Source organism: Aptenodytes patagonicus, chromosome 4 (genome assembly GCF_965638725.1).
Source record: "Aptenodytes patagonicus chromosome 4, bAptPat1.pri.cur, whole genome shotgun sequence".
NCBI classification, from domain to species: Eukaryota; Metazoa; Chordata; class Aves; order Sphenisciformes; family Spheniscidae; genus Aptenodytes; species Aptenodytes patagonicus.
Window position 1 is genome coordinate 1,173,932 of NC_134952.1, and position 21,026 is coordinate 1,194,957.

A 21,026-nucleotide genomic window follows, 5' to 3' on the forward strand; every position below is an offset into this window, starting at 1 on the left:
ATATATATTATAATTATATATAATATTATGTATTTTATATACATGCACACACAAAACTATAATAATTCCTGCTGTTGGGAAAGCCCCCTCCTCACATCCCCTCGTGCAGCAGTGAAAAGCCCCATCCCTGGCGGCTTCTCCCCTGTAAAACCAGCCCATAAGAAACTTGTCTTTTTATACGAGACCTTTAAATCCCGACGTCCGCATCGTCCTTCACATTAAACAGCCCCACGGCGGTCGGCCCACGCCGCCAAGTCTTTAAACTCTTTTATTCCAGACAGACCCGAGTGTTACACAAAGTGTCGCGGTCGATAACTCTATCGAGAAGGTTAAAAAGAGACGGTGCGCGCGGCAGGGTGCCCGAGGGCGGCAGAGGTACATACGCCCGCGGAGGTCCCGCGGAGGGGGACCGCTGGAAGACGTGCGGGTGCTGGCGGGTGACACACACACACCCCCCCTCCCACTCCGTGTCCCCCGGGACTTGCCATTAACGCGGTTATAAGGTGCATTCAGATCGGGTGCCGGAGGGCGACTGCATGAGAAGGGGCAGCTGAAGATGTTGGGTGTAAAACAAACCACAAAAAAGGGGAAAAAAAGCCAAAAGTGGACGTTTCCTAAAGCGACCTGGGGAAATACCCAGGGCTGGGGGTCTCTACCACCACCGGGACCACTTCAAGCCTTCACCATCTGCACACCCGACACCGGGAATGTTCTCAGTGAGCTTATTTATACCCCAAAAAGCTTTCCTCAAAGGCTATCGGGGTCTTGCTGCAACGCGCAGGCAGCCCCTGTGCCCCCCCCGTGCGGCTGAAGGGCATCCCAGGCTCCGGATCGCCATCACAGCCCCTCAAGAGGAGCCGACTGAAGCCGGGGTGGGGGGGGGAGACACACACCCCTACATCTCTCGGCTACGTGGCATCGGTATAACCCTGAGATCTACCAGCACCGCTTGTCCCAGGGTGGCATGGTCCAGCATCGGCCGGGTCATCCCACATCCCAACGATGTGCGGCGCTGGCACGGGCAGCAAACGGGGCGACCCGTTGCCTGCCAGTGCTGCCCGTCCTGCCGGGACCCGGGCGCCTGCCCGCACTCTGGGATGCAGAGCAGAAAAATGAGCAACGAGCAAAAATGGAAAGAGCTGAGCTGCGCCCGAGCTTAAGGGTGGGTTCAGGACATGGGTGACACAGCCCCGGGGTTGTCCCCTGGTTGTCCCTCGGCTGGCTCGGGGAGCAGCCAACAGACACATCTTCCAGGAGGGACTCAAAACTTCTTGCTGACGCCTTTTGCTGCAACCTGGTCCTCATTATTCCTTAATTAACATATCCAAGAAATCAATTAACTGCGACATTTCTAATTAAATACTACAGGAGATGATCATCTCATTATTATTATCTGCTGAGGTGAACAACTTGATGTGTGTGGTGGGTTTTTCGCTCCCCATTTCTTCCACTTCCCCAATTATAGGAAATAAGAAATGCAAATGGTTGGGTTGTTCTCGCAAACCGAAGGCTCCTTTTTGTACATTAGGAAAGTCGAAGAGATTAATTAGCTGTTAAGTGAATGTGCATAATGTTATCATTAGCTGTTGTGTGTAGACTTTTCTGGCACGATTTGCTGTCCTAATAAACAGTACTAATGTGCTACCGCTTTCCCAGCTCTTCTAACGCTGTAGGAAGAGTTGAGCGTGGTATTTTGGTGCTCACCGGCGGTCCCACCACGGATGGCAGCAACCATGCTGAGCCCGTGCTGGAACCGCTGCACGAGGGAGCCCAACGTTGAGCTGTCTGCGAGTGAAACGGTCTTTTAAGATCCGTAAGGGTCAGGTTTGTGTCTGCTGAGCCTTTCTGCTGCTTTTAAATACAAATGCATTTTGACACCCCCTGCATCGGGACGGTGGTGGCTCAAAAGCTGAACCGCAGCAGCTGGCTTCAGTGTCCCAGCGTGGGGACACCGCGATCTTGTGTTCCTCAAGAGTTTGAGACCATGGGGCCACCAAAACGTGCTCCTCATACACGCGCCTCGTCCTGCTCGCCACCGAGCCAGGGGACAGTGAGGGGAAGAGCAGCAGAGACGGGTCTGCACCACCCTGACTGCCTGGAGGAAGGGGACACGCGTGGGTTTGGGAGATGTGGGGTCAAGTCCTCGGGTCTCCAACCTCTCGGGCACCGCTGCTGCAGGCGCTGCCTCGCAACGCAAGACCTGCAGATGCTTTCAGAAGAGGTTAGAAAAGGGACCTGAACCCCATGAGGTGGTGGCTCTCCCTTCCCAGCTCCAAGCAGGAGCATCTTCCCAGCGCTTTGGGCGGGGGGGGGCACAACATTTTGAGTTGCGTTTGAACAAAATTTGAGAGCAAATGTTGTTGCCAACCTGTCCCAGGCTGCGATCGGCTCTTAGAGATAAACACCGGTGAACGCCTGACTCAGGACCCCGGGATGTATTTATTTCTCAGCACAAACTCTGCTGAGTTGACTGAGACCCATTTTCATGACACATAAAGCGAAACAAGTTTGACGGGGTTTGTACAGGAAGACGATAAATCCAGACTCATTTAGACCGTTTGATTGTCACTTGTTCGACTGTGCAGCTGCTTTTGAGCCGAGCCATAATCTCCCAGCACGGCTCCTCTGTCATCCCTCAAGCTGGTCCTCACTCGCTCGAGCAGGATCAGGCCCTCGTGATTCACAGAAGCCACGTGGCTTAATAAGCCCTACGTCTATTCTCCTCCAAACCAATGCAGTTCTTATTGAGCATCACTGGATTAATGTGATGAGCGTCCCCTGCTAATTAACGACCTGCGCAGCCGAAACTCTGCAGGTGATGTGTGTGCAGGGAAAGCATCCGTACTCGCTTCCCATCGCAGAGAAAATTGGGGAACTGGCTCTTTCCCAAGGCAGAACTTGCTCGATCCGTGCTTTTCCTTGGGTCTCTTTCCTAAAGAAATACAGCAAGCAAAGCCCCGAGTCCTTTCCTGCACTGCAAATTCCTCGCTCCCTCTGCGGGCCCGGCAGGTAGCCGGAGCTCACAGCCACCGAAATCTTCGATCGGTGATCACGATGCAAAACCCAATCACCGCCTCCCTCCTTGCTCCACCTCTCCGAAACCTCACGGCAAAGGGCAGTCTCCATCACTTCTTCCTTCCCCCCCCAAAAAAAACCTGGGATGAACAAGCTTTGCAGCAGAATGGCTCAGGCAGCGACAAAACCCACTGGGGAAGGGGAAACGATCCACCCAGACAGACACCGGAGCCAGGAGGCCTCTCCCTGTCAACACAAGAGGCTGTTTCTGTCTCAGCCTCGCATTTCCATTCAGGAGGAGGAAGAAGGCAAGCTGTGCCTCCGTGCAACAAGGTGTGGCTTGGCTCCTAACTTCTGCGGGCTCAGCGGAGCCGTAAACTGAAGTTTTAGGCTCAGAGTAGCTTCTTCCCCACTGCACGCACATGTGGGTATGTGTGCAAGGGGGTACCTGTATCCCCAGCATCCAACAATGGTCCTCACCTCCTCCCACACCCTGCAGCAATGGAAAGGGCCCTTTTTCAGGTGCACAGCTCATCCCAGCTGGCTCTCCGAAGCCTTGCCGCTGCGGTTCCCATCGGCAGGCTGCTCTTCGGGGGCTGCCAGCGTCCCCGCTCCCCTTCCCGGGGCGAGGGGTCTGCCCCCCTCTTCCAGTGCTGCGGGGAGTTACTTGCCCCCAGGGCAAAACACGGGGCCTGATTCCATGCTGCGCTGCCCGTAGGACAGATGCCCATGAAAATGTCCATAGGACATAGGCCTGCAGCCTCTCCAAATCCCACCCGGAGTGAGTGGGGCGGCCTCGTTTCCTCTGGAGCATACATTCATCTCATCTAGTGCATTAGAGGAACTCTACTGTGTCAAATTCAGCTGTCCTTTACCCTGGTGTAAATCCAGAATAGCTCCATGAGTGCAACTGGACCCACTCTGTGTCCACCAGTGTCAGGGACCGGGAGCTGGCCCATCAACAGCAGCTATGGAGAGCCCGGAGCCGGCCTCTCCTCCCCTGTACGCTGGCATGTAAATCCACAAAATTGATTTGTTTCGTGCAATTATTTCTGATTTACACCAGCGCGGGGACAGAATCAGTCTTCCTGAGCCGGCCTGACCGTTGCGTGACTCCAGTTTCTACTGGTCTGACTCCAGCGGGGAGCGAGAGCAGCCAACGGTGGAGGAGCACACGGCGGGGCTCAGGCCTCCCAATTTCAAGCATTGCAATAAATCCTTCGAATACATTCTGCGTCAGTGGCGATTTGGTTTCCCCTGTTCCCCCCACCCTCCCCAAAACCCCTAACGAACTGGCATTTGAAGGATGACAGCCTGTGCGTTTGGCTGTGTCCATCACCACCACGGCTCTATCCCTACAACGATTCCAGAGGCAGATCTTGCTGTCGGCATGGTCTTCTGCTGGTGACCATGTTCAAAATCTGCATTAACTCCTCTGGTCCTCAGGGAGTCACTCGGGGTTTACCCTTGGGTACAAGATACCAGAAAGCCAAATTACGGCCCCAAACCCATGCGAGGGCAGGATTCGGTGCAGTGTTGGGGGGACTTTGCACCCCAAAGTGGAGTAGTTGAAGAGACAGCCAGCCAGCCAGCCATCTCCAGAGGACAGTTCACCACCCCTCTGAGGTTGCAGTCTCACGAAGCCATCAGCTTGGCACGGCTGCCAGGCAAAGCCGTCCTGCCCACCGGTTTCTGCTTTGGGTCCTCCTCTGCACTGGCACAAGGCTTTGGACAGTGTTGGCTTTGCTGTCTGAAAGCGTTGGCAAAAATAGAGAAGAGAAGAAGAAGGAGGAGGAGGAGGAGAGGAGAGGAGAGGGGAGAGGAGAGGAGAGGAGAGGAGAGGAGAGGAGAGGAGAGGAGAGGAGAGGAGAGAGGAGAGGAGAGGAGAGGAGAGGAGAGGAGAGGAGAGGAGAGGAGAGGAGAGGAGAGGAGAGGAGAGGAGAGGGGAGAGGAGAGGAGAGGAGAGGAGAGGAGAGGAGAGGAGAGGAGAGGAGAGGAGAGGAGAGGAGAGGAGAGGAGAGGAGAGGAGAGGAGAGGAGAGGAGAGGAGAGGAGAGGGGAGGGGAGGGGAGGGGAGGGGAGGGGAGGGGAGGGGAGGGGAGAGGAGAGGAGTTCCAGTTGGAAGGGACCTACAATGATCATCTAGTCCAACTGCCTGACCACTTCAGGGCTGACCAAATGTTAAAGCATGTTATGTCCTCAGACAACTAGCTTAGCAAAGCGTAGCTTAGCCAATTACTTTAGATTAACAGCCTTACTTTCCGAGGGTCTACGTTAGGTGGGACAAACCCCATCCTTCGTGTCTGCGCAAAGGAAAAGAGCAGATCGATCATATTTTTGCTGTAAGATCCCTTCCTACTCAATGTGTGGGCATGTTGGCTTTCCAGTATCTTGAACCCCGAGCAAAAGCCCTTGCCGACACGCCCGGTGGTAGGCTCCTGTGACACAAAGTCTTGCAAGTGCAATGAATGGCAGGGTGCCACCAGGACCGTCTGCAGCAGAAGGAGGGAGGGATGGAGGGCGCACAGGCCACGACCTTCGCTGTGCTAACGGAGCGTTGCACGTCGAACCATGGAAGGCTGCTTTTGCGCATGATCACTGGGGTAGGATCGGCATGAAATCAATACAGGACACTTATCAAACACCCTATCAAGCGCTTCACGTTCATGCACCCGTTGATCTTTACGGAATTATTTTTGTGCAGCATCAGTGTGGAGATTTAATTTGCATTGAAAACAAAATTTGCTCGGTGAAGCCTATTTTCATGTAGTTAGGTATAACCATGTAAACACACTGTTAAACATCCCTCCATGCAGTGCTATTAAGTTCTGAGATTATTCTTTAGCTAGTTCTCTAAAGTGTTTGAATGTAAGTTTTTTGTCACTGCTCCTGTTGCTAATTTAAAACTTTTAATATTAATCTTTTTGACTGGTGTGAGGCGTCAGTTCTCTGCAAGTGTTAATTTACTCCCAGTTCGCCGGGAGCAGTAATACGTTACTATCACTGAGCTCTATTATTTGTTTTCTCTTGTTGTTGTTTTCTTTTTCCCAGTTGGGATCTCAAGTTTCCCCCTTTCCCTCCCCAAATCTTCTGGGCTGAGATTGTCCGCTTCCACTTACAATCCTTTATTGTAGACTACAGTCTTACTGGGGGTGGCCATTGCGATTTCTGGCTCCAGCCGAGATGTCTCAATCTGTGAAATCAAAGAGGAGGCAAGATCAGAATCGGTATCGTGGTGTTGTGCTGCAGCAGGAGCTCGATAGATCAATAAATTAACGTGGAGAAGTATAATATGTAAATAATAGAATGTCAATAATGCCTTTTCCGTGTCATTTTAATGTGCTTTACTCTGCTCAAGTCTCAGAACAACCCTGTTTGGATTGACTTATATGACTTGCGTGAAATGATGCACACTCGCTGCTTTGCAATATTCAGTGAATTATAGAGCGTCTCTGAGAATCAAACGGATCCCACCCATCGTTTTCCAGGAGAGATCCCTTCCTTCTCCCGCAGCCAAGGTCCCCTCGCATGGTGCTAGAAGGAACCCAGTCCCCAAAGCTGCGGTTTGCACCCACAGGGACCTGGGAAAGCCAAGGGCTGCCTGGTGACACAAGGGGACAGCACACCCTCATTTGTCTCCTGGACCAGGGCTCTATACCCTCCAACGAGGATGGATCACAGCTAAAATCTACATACCCCTTTCTCTGTCTCCATTAAATCTCCAGCCCCTTCTTAATTTTTTCCTTTCGCCGGCTTCGCACAAAGCTTTCCCTTGCTCTGAAATCACTCCGAACCTTTGCATCCCTGGGAGGGATCCGTGGCGCTCCCGGTTCCCGCGGCAAGCAAAGATCCCGCTCCCAACCGGGACAGGGCACTTTGCAAGATCAGACTTTTAGAAATCCTATACATTGAATTGATGCTGTTGCTGACACAATGCTAGGAACCCACGTTAAAATCTAAATGCTTTTGAAAATGTTTAACCTAGTTAGACAAATTAGCAAAAATTTGTGCAAAACAATTTAGGTATTTAAAATATTCAATGTTTTTAAAAACTGGAAAAACTGTTCTTAGCTTTCAGCTGCAAAAACCCAACAAAATATAACATCAAAGCAATCTTAACATGAGGTGCAACATAACCCTTCAGCAAAGCTGTTAAACAGCTACTGAAGCATCATGGGAAATAGCACTTCATTTATTCAAATGCACATATGTCAGGTTTTTGCACCATATGTCATTCCAAGCTATTTACAGTAATAATTAAATCTTAATCAACGTTTAACCTCTGTAAAATGTTTGAAGGGATCTAATCACCCTTCAGACTGCACTAATGAAGGAGAAATATATAAACATAAAAAGAAAATGATGCATAGATAGCACACCAGAAAGAACAGTAATTGCAAAATTGTATTTCTTTTAAATATAATCAGCAAATTATGTAAAGTAAGCCAACGAGTATTTTAAGTGAAGACATCTTGGGTGTCAGAGGTGTGATCAGCTAATTTTGTACTGCTATCCATAACAGATGTAGCATATTTTCTTTTAGTGCCATTATTAGCAACTTCACCATTTCTTTCTGTGCTGAAACACAAAGTGAAGCATTGTGCCGGGGAGGGTACCCAGCAAAGGTGCAGGAGAGGCGATTCTCACGTACACCGGCACTGACGGGATCCATTTTGAGGGAGGATTAACTCCGATCTGCCTGGCTCTGACGCAGCTTTTCTTCCTATTGTTTTCTTATTTTTCTTCCAGAGACAGAAACAAAAGCTCCGAGGTATCGGGGCTGGGTGGTTTCACCCACTGGTATGAAAATATCAAGGCGGGAAGTGCTTTAAAATGACCTGGAATTGGGTGGTCCCACCCTGACCATCCATGCTGACGTCGGTAGGGCTTGGGGACGTGGGGCAGCTCGGACAGAGCAAAACCCAACCTACTGCTGGGACATCTCCGCAGAAAGCTAACGGAGAGCCACCAACAGTCCCTTCTTCTCCAATGGGGACTGGAGAGGTGGGAGCTCCATGGAAAGCCACGTCTGCCTTGGTGGATCCCAGATTTGTGGTCTGAAAGCAAGACCTATGGGGAAATGTTGAGGACCTGGATGTGCTAAATCTAGAAGAGAGACATTCAAGGGAGGCATGGTGGTATTTGCACGTGCAAGAGGCTACGGCACAGAAGAAAGGAGTAATGTTTTGTTCACGCTCTCTTGGGACACAATTCAAAAAGCATCGAGTAAGATCCAAGCTGAACAGCAGGAAGAGTATCCTAGTGGGAAGGAGCAAAGTATTGCAACCAAATGCTTGGGGAAGGTGTGGTGTCTCTGTGGTGGGAAGTTTTCAGCACAAATGAGATGAAACCCATCAAGAATATTTTAAGCAGAATTAAGTTTGTCTTGGTGGAAGGAGACAGATGAGATAATTGCTTGTAGGTCCTTTCGGCTTTCTTCCCATGGGTCCAGGAGGGAAACGGCCTCCTTTCCCTGCATGGCTGAGCTCTCCATTCATGGCAAGGCCGTACACAAGGCTGTTAGATGGGATGGCTTTAGGAGGGACAGAACTGAGGTGTGATAGTTCAGAGGCAGATTATGGTGTCCGAGCAGAAGGACAAGGGAAAGAATGCCTAACGCAAGATGGACACATAGTCAGGGACTCCTCTGAAGATCTTGAAAGAGGATACAATCGGTCACAGGCATTGGTTTGGAGCTGCATATTACCGAGCTCACTTAAGCCCCTTTCTGAAGCCTGGGAAGATGTGAAATAAATTTGCTGGGGGGTGACTGGTTGAACTGGAGCGATCTCAGCAGATCCCCTTCTGGTTGACTTTAATAAAGCAGATATTAAAAACTGCTCTGGAGCCTTAGCTACAGGAGCTCCAAGGGGTGCGTCTGCACCAAGGAGGCAGGTACAGGAGGGACATACTCCACAGCAGCACTGGCAAAGCTGTAAGTTACTCCTCTCAGTGGGAAATGAAACGCAGAAGAACAGGGAGAAGCATTCAGGTGGTAAGCTACAGATATTAAGGCAACATGAAGACACAACCTTATTCTGTACCAGTTCAGTCTCTGAATCCCGCAGGGTTTTTTGTTGGAAAGTGTAATTTCACCTATTTTGGTGTAGACTGCTACTCCAGCTGTTCAGCATCCTGGACCTGCTTGGCCAGCCTTCCTCTGGACATGGCATTGTGAAATGGATCTGGAGACCACAGTTTGTTGTCGAGTTTCTTGTGTCTCAGTTTCAAAGAAGACCCCCAGCAGGATCCTTCTTGGTCATGGCCATGCTGGGAACCCCTCTAACAGGGAACGCCTGCCATGGAGGGTGCTCTGAGGAACAGGTTCTACCCTGTTGGGACTACACTGATGGGACCTGCCCCACCCCACACGACGCGACTTTGTCCTTTCAAACTGAGTGCCCACCATGGGACTGGGTTTGAACTGTGTCCATCCTCTTCCTCCCGATGAGGTAGACCTACCTGTGCTGGGGCAAAGGACGGATCCTCTTCCTGGCTCTGGGATGACAGCACTGAGGTGCCTACCAGAAAAGGGCCTTCAACAACGAATCCAGGAGACGAGAAGTGCAGGAGGTACGCAAGCTCACAACAGCACTGAGGGAACCACAGTCTAAAAGCACCACTCCCAGAGAGTGCTACAAGGGGCTGATTTGGGAAAAAAACCCAGGCTTTCAGGCTGATAGCTGCATGAGCACCAGTGCAGCATTGACCGCTTGGTATCCTGACATACCAGCATGGGAGACACTATAATGAGGCAGCGGGAGAAGGGCGAATTGCTTCACACACCCCCCTGTGAGGCTACTGGAAGCTTTGCTATAGATACAGGGAGATCCTCGCTGGCATGGCCAAGGTGCATCTCCAAACTCATCCAGAAATGTGGCCGGCGCTAGCCACAGCCCATCACAACGCCTGGGAGCCGGTGCAGCCTGAGGATGCTCCTCTTCCCTCTAGCAGATAGCCAAGTGCATGAAGAAAAAAGGGAAAAAACCAAGAAACGGTGTCCCCTGACCTTATTCAAGCAACTGTTTATAAACCAGCATCACCCAGGTAATGCAGGCAGGATGACAGCGCTGGCTTTTTAGTGGTGCTCCTGACCCGGTGAAATCTATCCCTCTCGGGGAACAAAGCCGCCATAAAGTGAATCGCCTCTTGCGGTGCCCACCACGTGCCAGCTCTCTTCCCCCCATCTCTGCCTTGCAGTGGAAGCCTCTCTCCTCTCATCAGCACAGACAAGGCTAATTGGGGTGATAAAGAACTGGCTCCGAGTGCTGGCGTGGGCTGGAGGAACAAATGGTGCGGTGGTCACAGCTGGTGCTGCGGAGACGGAGAGGGAGAGGGTGTGAGGCAGGCTCCTGGCGCCCAAAGTTTCGTCAGCCCATGTTGGATGCGGGGCGGCGAGGTGGGGGGTTGTGTGTGTTTTGCATTCGCTGCTGACACGGGTGTAGCGTACATGCGCGTCCGGTGAAGCAGAAGCAGGCAGAAAGCAGATGCTTTTTGTTTGGGGTTGATACTCATTTCTATCCCAGCTCGGCAAAAGGTGTAGAAAGGAATGTGCTCCTAAGAGTGCAGGGAGAGAGATAGGTCTAGGCTCGCTGCCAGGGATCCTGTAATGATATGGAAGGCAGCTAGGGGAGACAGGAGCAGATGGATTTGGCATACAGCTCATCACTCAGCCAAAAAAAAGAGAGGGGGGGAGAAGAAGGAAGAAAGCAGCCAATTTTGGTAGGGGGAGGGTCATGCGGACTGACGGATGTAGCACTGGGAGGTGGGGGAAGGGAGGATCAGGTTGGTCACCGCATCTTCTGCTGCTGCCTCGGCAGTGCTTGGTGGTGGCCCCGGTTCAGAGCCTGGGAGGGCTGTCCCAGCCCTTCCAGCAGCCCTCTGCCATCTCCTCCTGGGCCATCAGACATGAGGGCAACGGCCAAGGGCAATGCCAAGCTAACCGAGCCCTAGTGAAGCTCGGTGAGGTGTACCAAGGACTACGGTTAATAAATGGCACCATGAAACACCGTGAAGGACCAGCAGCTGCTGCTTCCACAGTGGTGGGCTCTGTGCACAGCTAGAAGGAGAGGTGGGGCATCAGCCACGCCATGGTCACTAGACACCTCTGCTTGTAGCTTGGTGCAACCATGGTGTGAAAGCACCTCTGTACAGGTCTACCGAGGCTTCCTTTCACCTTCAACTCGTGGTCACCTAGTGCAACTCTGCGGAGAAGCAGAACCTCATTAAATTAGGTTTAACATGCTTACTTGGGGTCAAAACCCAACTTGACTGGGTTTTTCGATGGTCTTGCTCCCACGGTAAGACTGCCTTTCTTCTTTCAGATATTTCAGATCTTCTTTTCTTCTTTTAATTGACAGTAGCTGAAAGAATGCTGATGGGGCCAAAATCACAAATCTGAACCCGTGCTTAATTTTATAAGGCTTTCCAAAATTGGAAAATGTATACTGAATGATTAAAAGACAGCAAGATTTTTTTCCTCCTCTGTTCAGATAAAAAAGCTTTTATCTGAAAAAAAGCTTTTTTCCAAAGCTTTTCCCAGACATCAAAAATTAAAGTGCTCTCCATGGATCCACTCGCTAAGGAATGAGATGAGGAAATTGGTGTTTGCTAAGGAGTGTCTTCTTGGACATGCTACGGACCTACGGCCAACTGAAGGTGACCTGACAGGTAGGAGAATTCGGGAAATGCCCCATTTCTCCCAAAAACCTTCTGGTTACATCACATAAGATGCCTTTCAAAAGATATCCAGCCTCTGGTTAAGGAGTCCAAGCAACAGAGGAGCTACAAGACCTCTCAGTATCCTGCTTCAGAGAACATCAGCCATCCACACGGTTTGCATTTTTCTAAATTCAGACTTCCAGCTTTGCACTTATCTATTTGCTGCACTAAGGAGCTCTACCCTGCCAGATATTTTCTTCCCATGAAAGTATTCAAAGATTATTAAATCACCTTTGTTAAAATTTATAGACAAAACTCCTGCTGCTTCTCTGCAAGGCAGATCAGTGTTGGAAATACCGGTGTTAAAGCTCTTCTCTGGCCACTTCCCAGTTTTTCTACATAGTTAAAAAAACCTATGTACCCCAAAACTGGACACACTGGTTGAGAGATGGTCTCATGCCTAATGTACATGGTAACAAATAACTTCATAAATAACTGATACTCAGTTTGCTGGCCAAATCACAAAGCTGGGGGAAAAGGATTTTGAGATAAACCTCAATTTTGTTAGGTTTTCCTTCAAATTAATAATAAAAATTGAACTTAAGAGTTGATTGGTACAGTTCTTTTCATTTTTTGTTCTCAAGTCTTTTAGATCCCCCTCTTTTAAAGAAACATTCAGTTTTCATAAGAGAAATCACCATATCTAGTCAAAATGTTTTCCTCAAAAACATGGAAACAAGTTATTCAACTCCATTTCCATCCCTGATGCTGGCTAAAATATTAACAAAACATAACCAGAGCCTGGGAAGCCACCACCGCCGCTCACAGCCCAGCAGCCGGGTGTCCCTCCACCCATCACTGGTTGCAACATGTCCGAATCCGGCCCCCCCTGGGATACAAGAGCCCTGTGGCTCGGTGGGAGCCCACTCACGGGTTCAACATCATCCACCTTCCCAAAAAAGTGCCGACTTCGGGGTCGGTGCAGGGAGGTTGGACCCCCCCGAAACACAGGGATCAACGAGCTGTGTACCCGCTGGTGCGGAGGCACCAAATGCTTCCCCGGTGAGGGGTTAGAGCCTCCTTTCTCGCCATCCCTGCTCTGATCATCTCCTTTTGTCTGACACGCCGAGGTATGCAACTGCACCCGGGGACTGACATTCCCTAAGAGCCTTCGCGACGCTCCCTGGCCACCATGCTGCAAGGAGCAGGGCAGATGTGCTTTTCCAGCCGGGGCTGCGCCGAGGAAGCAGCCTTGCTGGTCGGGCAGAGCCCATGCACGCTGCAAGCAGAGCGCCGCAAAGGCTGTGCATCCGCACGGCACATCCACACAACCTGGGGTGTGCGACGGTGTGGTCCAGGGCAGAGAAGAGACCACCAGAAGATGTGCTGGGAAGGTAGCAGCTTTGGAAGGAGAAGACACTGAGGGCTGGGAGCTGCTGCACAAGCAAATATATTAAACCTCTCTGGTGCTCTGGACCCATCTATTTAGGAAAAAGATTAAAATTTGTCACGTACTCCTGCATCAAGACAACCACTACCATTAGTGCCTTATATTTCTAATGAAGTCACGGCACAGCCTCACCCAGGTGATCAGAGCCTACAACCGTGGACACAACTAAACCCCTGATGCACCACGCTGGGAGAGCCGACACACTCATGGAGTCAGGAGTTCCTCTCTTATGTGCTTGGAAGTAAAGCAAAGCCAGTAGCAGATAAGGACAGCTCAGGAATAAGCAGATAAGAACAAGCTCAGGCATGCATTTGATTCATACTACCCTTTCACTACCATATAAGTGGATTCATGTGTAATTCAGCATATATGTAAAGTAAGGAACTCAGGCAGTCCAGGTAATTTGCAAAGTTTCTTGTTTGACTGCAAATCTGGAACTACTGCCATGTGTCTAGCAGGTGGGTAACCTGTTAAATCCCTGCGGTGTAGTAGTTTTGTGGGGGATTTCACATAAACAGCTCTGGATTCACAGCCCTGTTTCCAAACAGTAAGTTTTTAGGGATACATCATTTCTCTGCAGACAGTGAACCAGGCTTACACTGAAGCGCAAGAGAGAAATGCATTGCCTCTGACAGGACCTGGGGCCAGTACATTTACACCAAAGATGTATCTCAGTGCTGCTGTCTAACCTCTGGTTGGACATACCTAGAACTGGCATTAAAAAGGACCATTGCTTGAAAATAATTTTATCTCCATTTTCTCTTCCCTCCTTGAAATAAAAAGGAGGAAAGTTGGAGTATTTGGCTGTTCTGGCTCTTGAGTGTTATCTGCTTCAGAAGATTTTTCTCTTTTTTGCCATGGATGCTTTGACCACCAGCATCTACCTTCAGCTGCCTGTAGGGCAGGGCAGAAAACAGAGGTTCTTCTCAGGCCAGGCTGGAAAGGGTCTGAATGTGGCACCACGCATACCCTGCTATGACATCCGTTAGATATAAAGTATGTCAGTGACGGTGTTAGTGCCACAAGCTATTCACGCTCTTATCACATCCACTGACACCTCTGCACCGTCCTCTGAAAACGTCACTGCTTTTAGCAAAGCACGAAATGCAAAGTGTCAGCAGCACCTCGGGTGCCATCGGGTTTCTGTATCGAGACGAGTAGGAATATTCCTCATGCTCAACAGATGTTTGGATAGAGATGTGCAATTGCTTTTGAGACAGCTACAAGGCTTAAGACGTTACTGCCCTCGCCTTAAATGGGAACAATTGACTCTGCCCAGAAGCAGAGCAGAAGAGTTTGCAGGATTTATGGGTCAGTTATGGGACAGCAACTACCACCACTGCATTGGTGGACTTGGCAGTGCTAGGTTTACGGTTGGACTTGATGATCTTAAAGGGCTTTTCCAACCTAAACGATTCTATGATTCTATGATCAAGGGTGGGAGTTTTTAACTTCAGCTTCAGGAGCTGCAAATTAGCGTATCACAGCTTCTCTCAAGAAAAATAATATGCCTATCAAAAAAACCCCCCGACATTTTAATCAGATGGGAAGAAGGAAAAAATGGCATTTTAGGCTACTGCCCGACCAGGCTGGAGCAGAGCACAACTACCCACGTGGCAATGAGCTCCCCTCGCCCAGCGGCACGTTTGTTTCCGGTGCTCTAGAAATGACTGATGATAACAGTGTCAGCAGGTGGAATAATAATATATGACAGCAGGCACCTAAGGCTGCAAGGTAGCTTCAACTGCTCGGCGTGTCCCTGCCTGTCCTGTAGCAGAGCAGTTCAACAGCCGCATTTCACTCCTGTGCTCCGGCCCCCGTGTTCGTTCACTGCCCCAAACCAGTCCACCAGTAAGATACCAGCTCTAACCCTCCAGTTCCCCATGGGAACCCTTCTGGTGTCTCAGGATGACATCAACGATGAACAGGCATGGTGACATGAATGAAAGCCACTCCTAGGAGCTGGGTTTGGTGAGCACTGGGCTCACACGGCTCTCAGACCCTCTCAAGTCTTCCAGCTTTATAAACAGATTGAAAGGTCAACTCCCCACCTGACACAATCTCCAAGTCATTGCAAAATTGTGGGTTTGAGTCTTATGGGAAAGAAGAGGGTTGCCCACAGCACCAGTAACCTCAAGTATTTAAAAAAACCCAAAAACCAAAAAAACCCAAATAAAGGCTTTGAGACCATAAGGTTTCAAATAGCAAGATCAAAAAAACATTCTTTCTGTCTGTCTTCCAGAGAAAGAGAGACAATTCCAGTTCTCTCTAGCAATCCAGGAAGGCGAAGGGCTTTCCTTCCTTTCACGCAGTCACTGCTGTCCAGGAGGTGCCAGCCTGTGTCCCCGGTGAGTATGGCACCTTGTTCTGCAATGCTTCGCAAGGGACCAAGGGGTAAGGCACAAGCAACGCAGACTTACCACCCATACAGAGAAACGTAGAAGCTCAGGCATGAGACTGAACAAAGAATCAAAGTGAAGTTGTGATGGAGAGAAGCTAAGACCATGGCATGATGTGTCTTCCATGAAGCGAAGAACCACACAAAAGGCCTTTGCAGGAGCTAAGATGCTTTTTCTCCTTTACTCTGGAGAAGAAGGTCTGCTCGTGTGTAGGAGATAAGTGCTCATGAGAGAAACTCTCAGTTTGCCACACTAAATTAATTTCTATGGGAGCTCTGGAGAGGTGGATGTCTGTCCTGGTTTCGGCAGGGATAGAGTTAATTTCCTTCCTAGTAGCTGGTACAGTGCTGTGTTTTGGATTTAGGATGAGAACAAAGTTGATAACGCTCCGATGTTTTAGTTGTTGCTGAGCAGTGCTTACACTAGTCAAGGACTTTTCAGCTTCCCATGCTCTACCGACTGAGAAGGCTGGAGGTGCACAAGAAGCTGGGAGGGGGCACAGCCAAACTGGCCAGAGGGACATTCCATACCATGGGACGTCATGCTCAGTACATAAACTGGGGAAAGCTGGCCGGGGGGGCCGCTGCTCGGGGACTGGCTGGGCATCGGTCAGCGGGTGGTGAGCAATTGCACTGTGCATCACTTGTTTTGTGTATTATTATTATTATCATATTATTATTATTATCATTTTATTTCAATTATTAAACTGTTTTTATCTCAACCCACGAGTTTTTCTCACTTGTGCTCTTCCAATTCTCTCCCCCATCCCACCAGGTGGGGGGGAGTGAGCGAGCGGCTGCGTGGTGCTTAGTTGCCGACTGAAATTAAACCACGACAATGTCTTAGGCTGGTACCACAGCAGAAACACAGGTGTTCTGACCTCAGCCTCATGGGGTAAGGACCCTTCTTCAGCAGAGGACTTTCTCCCAAAAGTGTTTGTGCACGGCATTCAGTCTATAGCGTGTAGGGCAAAAGAAACTTCCTCCTGGCCTCAAGGACGAAGCCTCACATTACATGATGTAGACTTTGTTGGGGAACGTTCAAGCCAACTGATGGGTGGAAAAGTCATCAACCCACCTAAAAGATGATCTTGAGAATGCCCAAAACTGCAGAGTTGAGGGTCGCTGCTCCTTGCTGGAATAAAGGCATCCACAAAAAGAGTTAAAGTCATCTCTCCCTTTCTGGAAGAAAACAATTCTACTTTTGAATATGGACATTATGAATGTAGCAAGTTTCCCTTTTGATGAAAATGAGCTACTAGGTCCAATCTGGTAAGAATCTGGTAAGAGAGCATTTGTTGCTATTTGGTGAGAACAACAAACCCTGCAGTTCTCCTGCTACGAAGGAGGAAGAGCATGATGAGTATTGCAGGATTTAGGGATGTCCTTGTTGCTTTAAAGAAGCAAGTTCCTCAGGATCCCAACCTCCACCACATTTCCTTCTCTTGAAGGGCTGACAGCCTCACTAGAAACAGGCTGCTAGATCCAAATGATTTAAAAAGCAATTACAGATAATTATATATACTGTGCTTGGGAAATGTGATTAATAAGGCATTCTCTGCAGTAAGTAAGCATGCTTACAGCAGGCAAGTCTGGACAACTGGCCACCTTCCTTTGCTCATAACGTCTCACCTGGAGTAGTCTGAGCTACGGTTGCTTCAGATGAGCTAAAACAACTGTCTCTGAGTATGCAGAAAGGGACATATCCAACACTACGCAGAAAGAGAGGGGTAAGCCAGGCAACAGCCGGAGAAGAGCTGGGGACAAACCCGGTGTGAGGCTGATGGCAACCAAGAAAGGGGACTGAGTTTTCAGGGTGGGCCATCAGAAAGAAAGGAAAGGTCTTGGCTTTCAGGCCAAGAAGAAACCAGCAAAACCAAAGACCCGCAGGAGGACTACACAGGGCAGGAGGAGACAGGGGCGGCCATCTCCGCAGGCTCCCCGGGGAGCAGGGCAGGAATCCTTGGGGGAAGTGCTTCGGGAGGAGCCGCTCTGTTTACAGTAGGTGCTGCTGAAAGGTGTCCTGAAGAAAGACAGCAATTAACAGGCCTGGAAAAAAATGGCTTCTTTCCACAAAGTGCCTTTTAAGTATGTTTTTCGAGCCACTTTAAGGGTTAATGTTTAGCTGTTTATCCGGAGTTGTCGGATGTCAGCTCTTTCTTTTGACTCCTAATGGCTTATAGCCATCAGGAGGTGAAGACTCCTCAAAAGAGATGGTGTCAGGAATGTTTTTTTATGCCCACTAGCACCCACACACCTGCAGGAGCCTGTGCTTGCAGGATAGATAGTTTACATACTTGAACCTGTATCCCAGGGACAGAGATATAAACATGAAACCAGATCCTGTCTGACACCGCTGCTGAAGCCCCTGGGCAGTACAAAAGGGTCCTTTCTCCCACACCCACCTCGAATGACCACAAATAACAGTTCGGTTCAAGCCGTCGCTTCCCAGCAAGAACAAGCTCTGCTGGTCCAGGTTACGATTTTAGGGCCAGATCGTGTAAAGTTTTCAGCACCTTTGACTCCTGCGAACGCTGGTCATGAAACAAAGGACCACTCTCACGAGCAGACTTCAAAAACCAGCTCGGTCACAAATCAAAGCCTCTCGGACAGGGAACGTGAGAACAAAGACACAGGCTCCAAATCAATCAGAGCACTGCTCACTCGTGACCTTCCCCAGACGAGAAATGTCATTGAGCCTAATAATTACACCGTGAGGTGCAAACAGGCTGAGCAGCTGTAAATCTAACCACCCCAACGTTTCCTAGGGGCTCGTAAAGAGTGATGGTGGAGCTGATGCCCCTGAAGACCAGGTCCTTCCTCTTCCTCTTGGAAAGAAGGACATTTGCTCCCAGAAGAAGTGACTGAGACCTCCCAACCCCAGCCCATTGGGGAGCGAGTAGTCATGGGAAACGCTTTGATTTTGAGAAAGAAGTGGGAAAAAAAAAACCAAACATGGAAAGGGGAGATGTCCTGATCCAGAAATGTTCTTTGCTTTGCGAAACTGGTTCCTCCTCTCCTGGTTATGTCTCGGGTAAGTGACTCCACAGCAAGAGGAGTTTCAGTTGTGCCAGGGTATGAATCAAAAGGGCGCTGCAACGAAGTATGCCATGAGTTTGGGAAATGGGAGGTGGCCCTGCGACAAGGCAGATGCTGCTTCTGTGAGGTTACCACCCATGGGTTTGCATCTGGAACCGCCGCCACATCCAGCTGGACGAGGGGCAGAAGGAAATTACTGTGCCACAACATCTTCCCTGTCCTCCTGCTACAGTCCCAGAAAAATAACTTAAAAGAGCATCACACAGTAGTGATGAGGAGTTACAATACAATAATGAGAATTCGGGGGGTTTCATGACTTGGGGGGAACAAGAATGTCACAGTCATGTAGAATTTTTGGTTTGTTTGGTTTTTAGAAGCTCTCTGCAGAAACGTCAAACACTGAATTGAAGCTGTCCCTGAAGCAGGAGGGAGCTTGTGGCAGTTGGTTCAGCAACTCAGGCTAAAGCACCACTGGAAGCGGAGGAGAGGACTACTAAGCCTGAAGCGTCCCCATGTGTTTAGGAATACCTTCACCTGGGAGGTGTGCTCGAGAAGGGGGTTTAGAGCACGTGAGCCTGCCTGTGTCCTTGACTTGAATATGCCTGAGCTCCCCAAAAAGCTCTGCTGCAACTTTGACTTGGAAGCTTATAGTATGGAGGGTAGTCTGACCTTGCAAGCTCTAAAGCAAATACAGCAAAAGCTCCAAGCTTCTTTCTGTCTGTGTCACACTGGAGACGATGGCAGAGACAGAGAAACTCAAGGTGGGAGCAGGAACTGGGGCAGATGTCAGCAGCCAAGAGCAAGTCATAGAATCATAGAATAGAATCACAGAATGGTTTGGGTTGGAAGGGACCTTAAATATCATCTAGTTCCAACCCCCCTGCCATGGGCAGGGACACCTTCCACTAGATCAGGTTGCTCCTGACAGAATAACCTGTGTAGGAGGCCTATGACGGGTTGGGAACAGTCCATGGGCATCTACAGAGCACAGGAATAACACCGACAATTACTGCGATAGTTAATGATAACAGCTCATCATCATCCTCTGGAGAGACCCTTCCAGCTCCCGGCGCGTCTCTCTGCAAGCCTAAGCACAAGTACAAATCCAGCCAAATCATCTCAGGCCACCTAAATACTTCCAGTAATGCAGAGACTCCTCCGTGCTAGCGGGCTCCTGGGCAGCAGCTTTCCTGTGCAATGCAATTAGAAGGAAACTAAAAGTTGTTGAGGGAATCTGCAGCACAGGAAACAAGCTACTGTGATATTTATTTTTTTTCCCTGGTTGCTTTGACAGGAAAGGTGTTCTGCAGATGCCAGGCTGCCGAGGGGGGCGAGGGGGGAGAGCAGTGGAGGTGTAAAGGGAAAGCCAAAGGGTAGGGCCAAGGGGGAAGCAGTGTGTGAAGTCTGGCTCCTCTGGAAACACGCGCCGGGTCTGCAAACCCTGCCCCAACAGCTGGCGCAGGTGAAGGAAAACCTGAGCTAGGGGCTGGGAAGGGGGGCTAAGCCGGGAACACGTCTTCTCTTCTGCTTGACGCTCTCAACCAGAGAGGGCTGGTGAGAGCAGGGAAGGAAGGGAGACGTCAGAGGAGCAAACGGTAAAAGCACTCCTGTCTCAAAGCAAGGGAGACTGAAACCTTTCCAAAAAATTGGCTGTTCAGCCCAGAGTTGGGTTCAAGTTCACTGCTCATCCCTTAGCGAGCAGCCTCAGGCCAATTTTCCCTGTTCAGCAGATTGCGGTTACTGCACGGTCACCTTCTTGAGACATACAGGGTTGTGCTGCGTGACTAAGGTCCCATCTCTCTGCGTGAGCTACTGAGACAGCAGAATTGAGTACTGGGGACTGGTCCCATGGTGCTTTGAGCTGCTCCGGTGACTTCATGAAGATTCATGGCCAAGGCTGTGATTTGATTTGGAGCAGGGAATGATTTGTCACGAAAAGAGCTGGTGACAAACACTTCAGTCTCCAGACTTCAGGTCCGTGCCCAGGCTGACAGCAAGGGTAGGCTCCATCAGAAGTACGGGAGGACAGATGTACTCTTTGCTTTGTGTGCAACAGTCTCAGACACTTAAAGCAAAGGCTGAAGAGTTCTTTGCTTTCCACTGCTCAGCTGAGGCATGGTCCTGTCATGGTGCAGGAAGACATGACTCTCCTCTAACGCAAGATTAAGACCATGGTCCTCTGATGTCAAAACTCAGCTCAAATAAGCCCTGTGAGTCATAAATCAAATTAACCTAGAGAGGTCCCAGACTAAAATTATGGCACCACAACTTCCTGAATACTTGCAAGGGGACAGGCAGGGCTACAGCTGCGTGAAACAACATGAACCAGACTCCAGTCTCAGGCTCTGGGGACAGCCGGTACGGCACAGCTTGCATCCATACGGCCAAACTCTTCCCCCAAAGAGGGAGGCTCTATTCGTTGGGAGCAGTCCCTGAGAGCGCTACCCTCCAGCATTATCTGGGA

The 21,026-nt window shown here is 49.8% G+C and overlaps 1 protein-coding gene across 3 annotated transcripts in view; it reads right to left on the reverse strand.

Moving 5' to 3' along the window:
- Positions 1 to 5,671: 5,671 nt before the first annotated feature.
- Positions 5,672 to 21,026, reverse strand: part of SFXN5 (sideroflexin 5) — a 103,085-nt gene continuing 87,730 nt past the window's right edge. For all 3 annotated transcript variants that reach the window (XM_076335632.1, XM_076335630.1, XM_076335631.1), the window contains one exon: positions 5,672 to 6,207. In XM_076335632.1, coding sequence (XP_076191747.1) covers positions 6,150 to 6,207 — 58 coding nt within the window. In that variant the 3' untranslated portion in view covers positions 5,672 to 6,149. The remainder of the gene's footprint in view (positions 6,208 to 21,026) is intronic.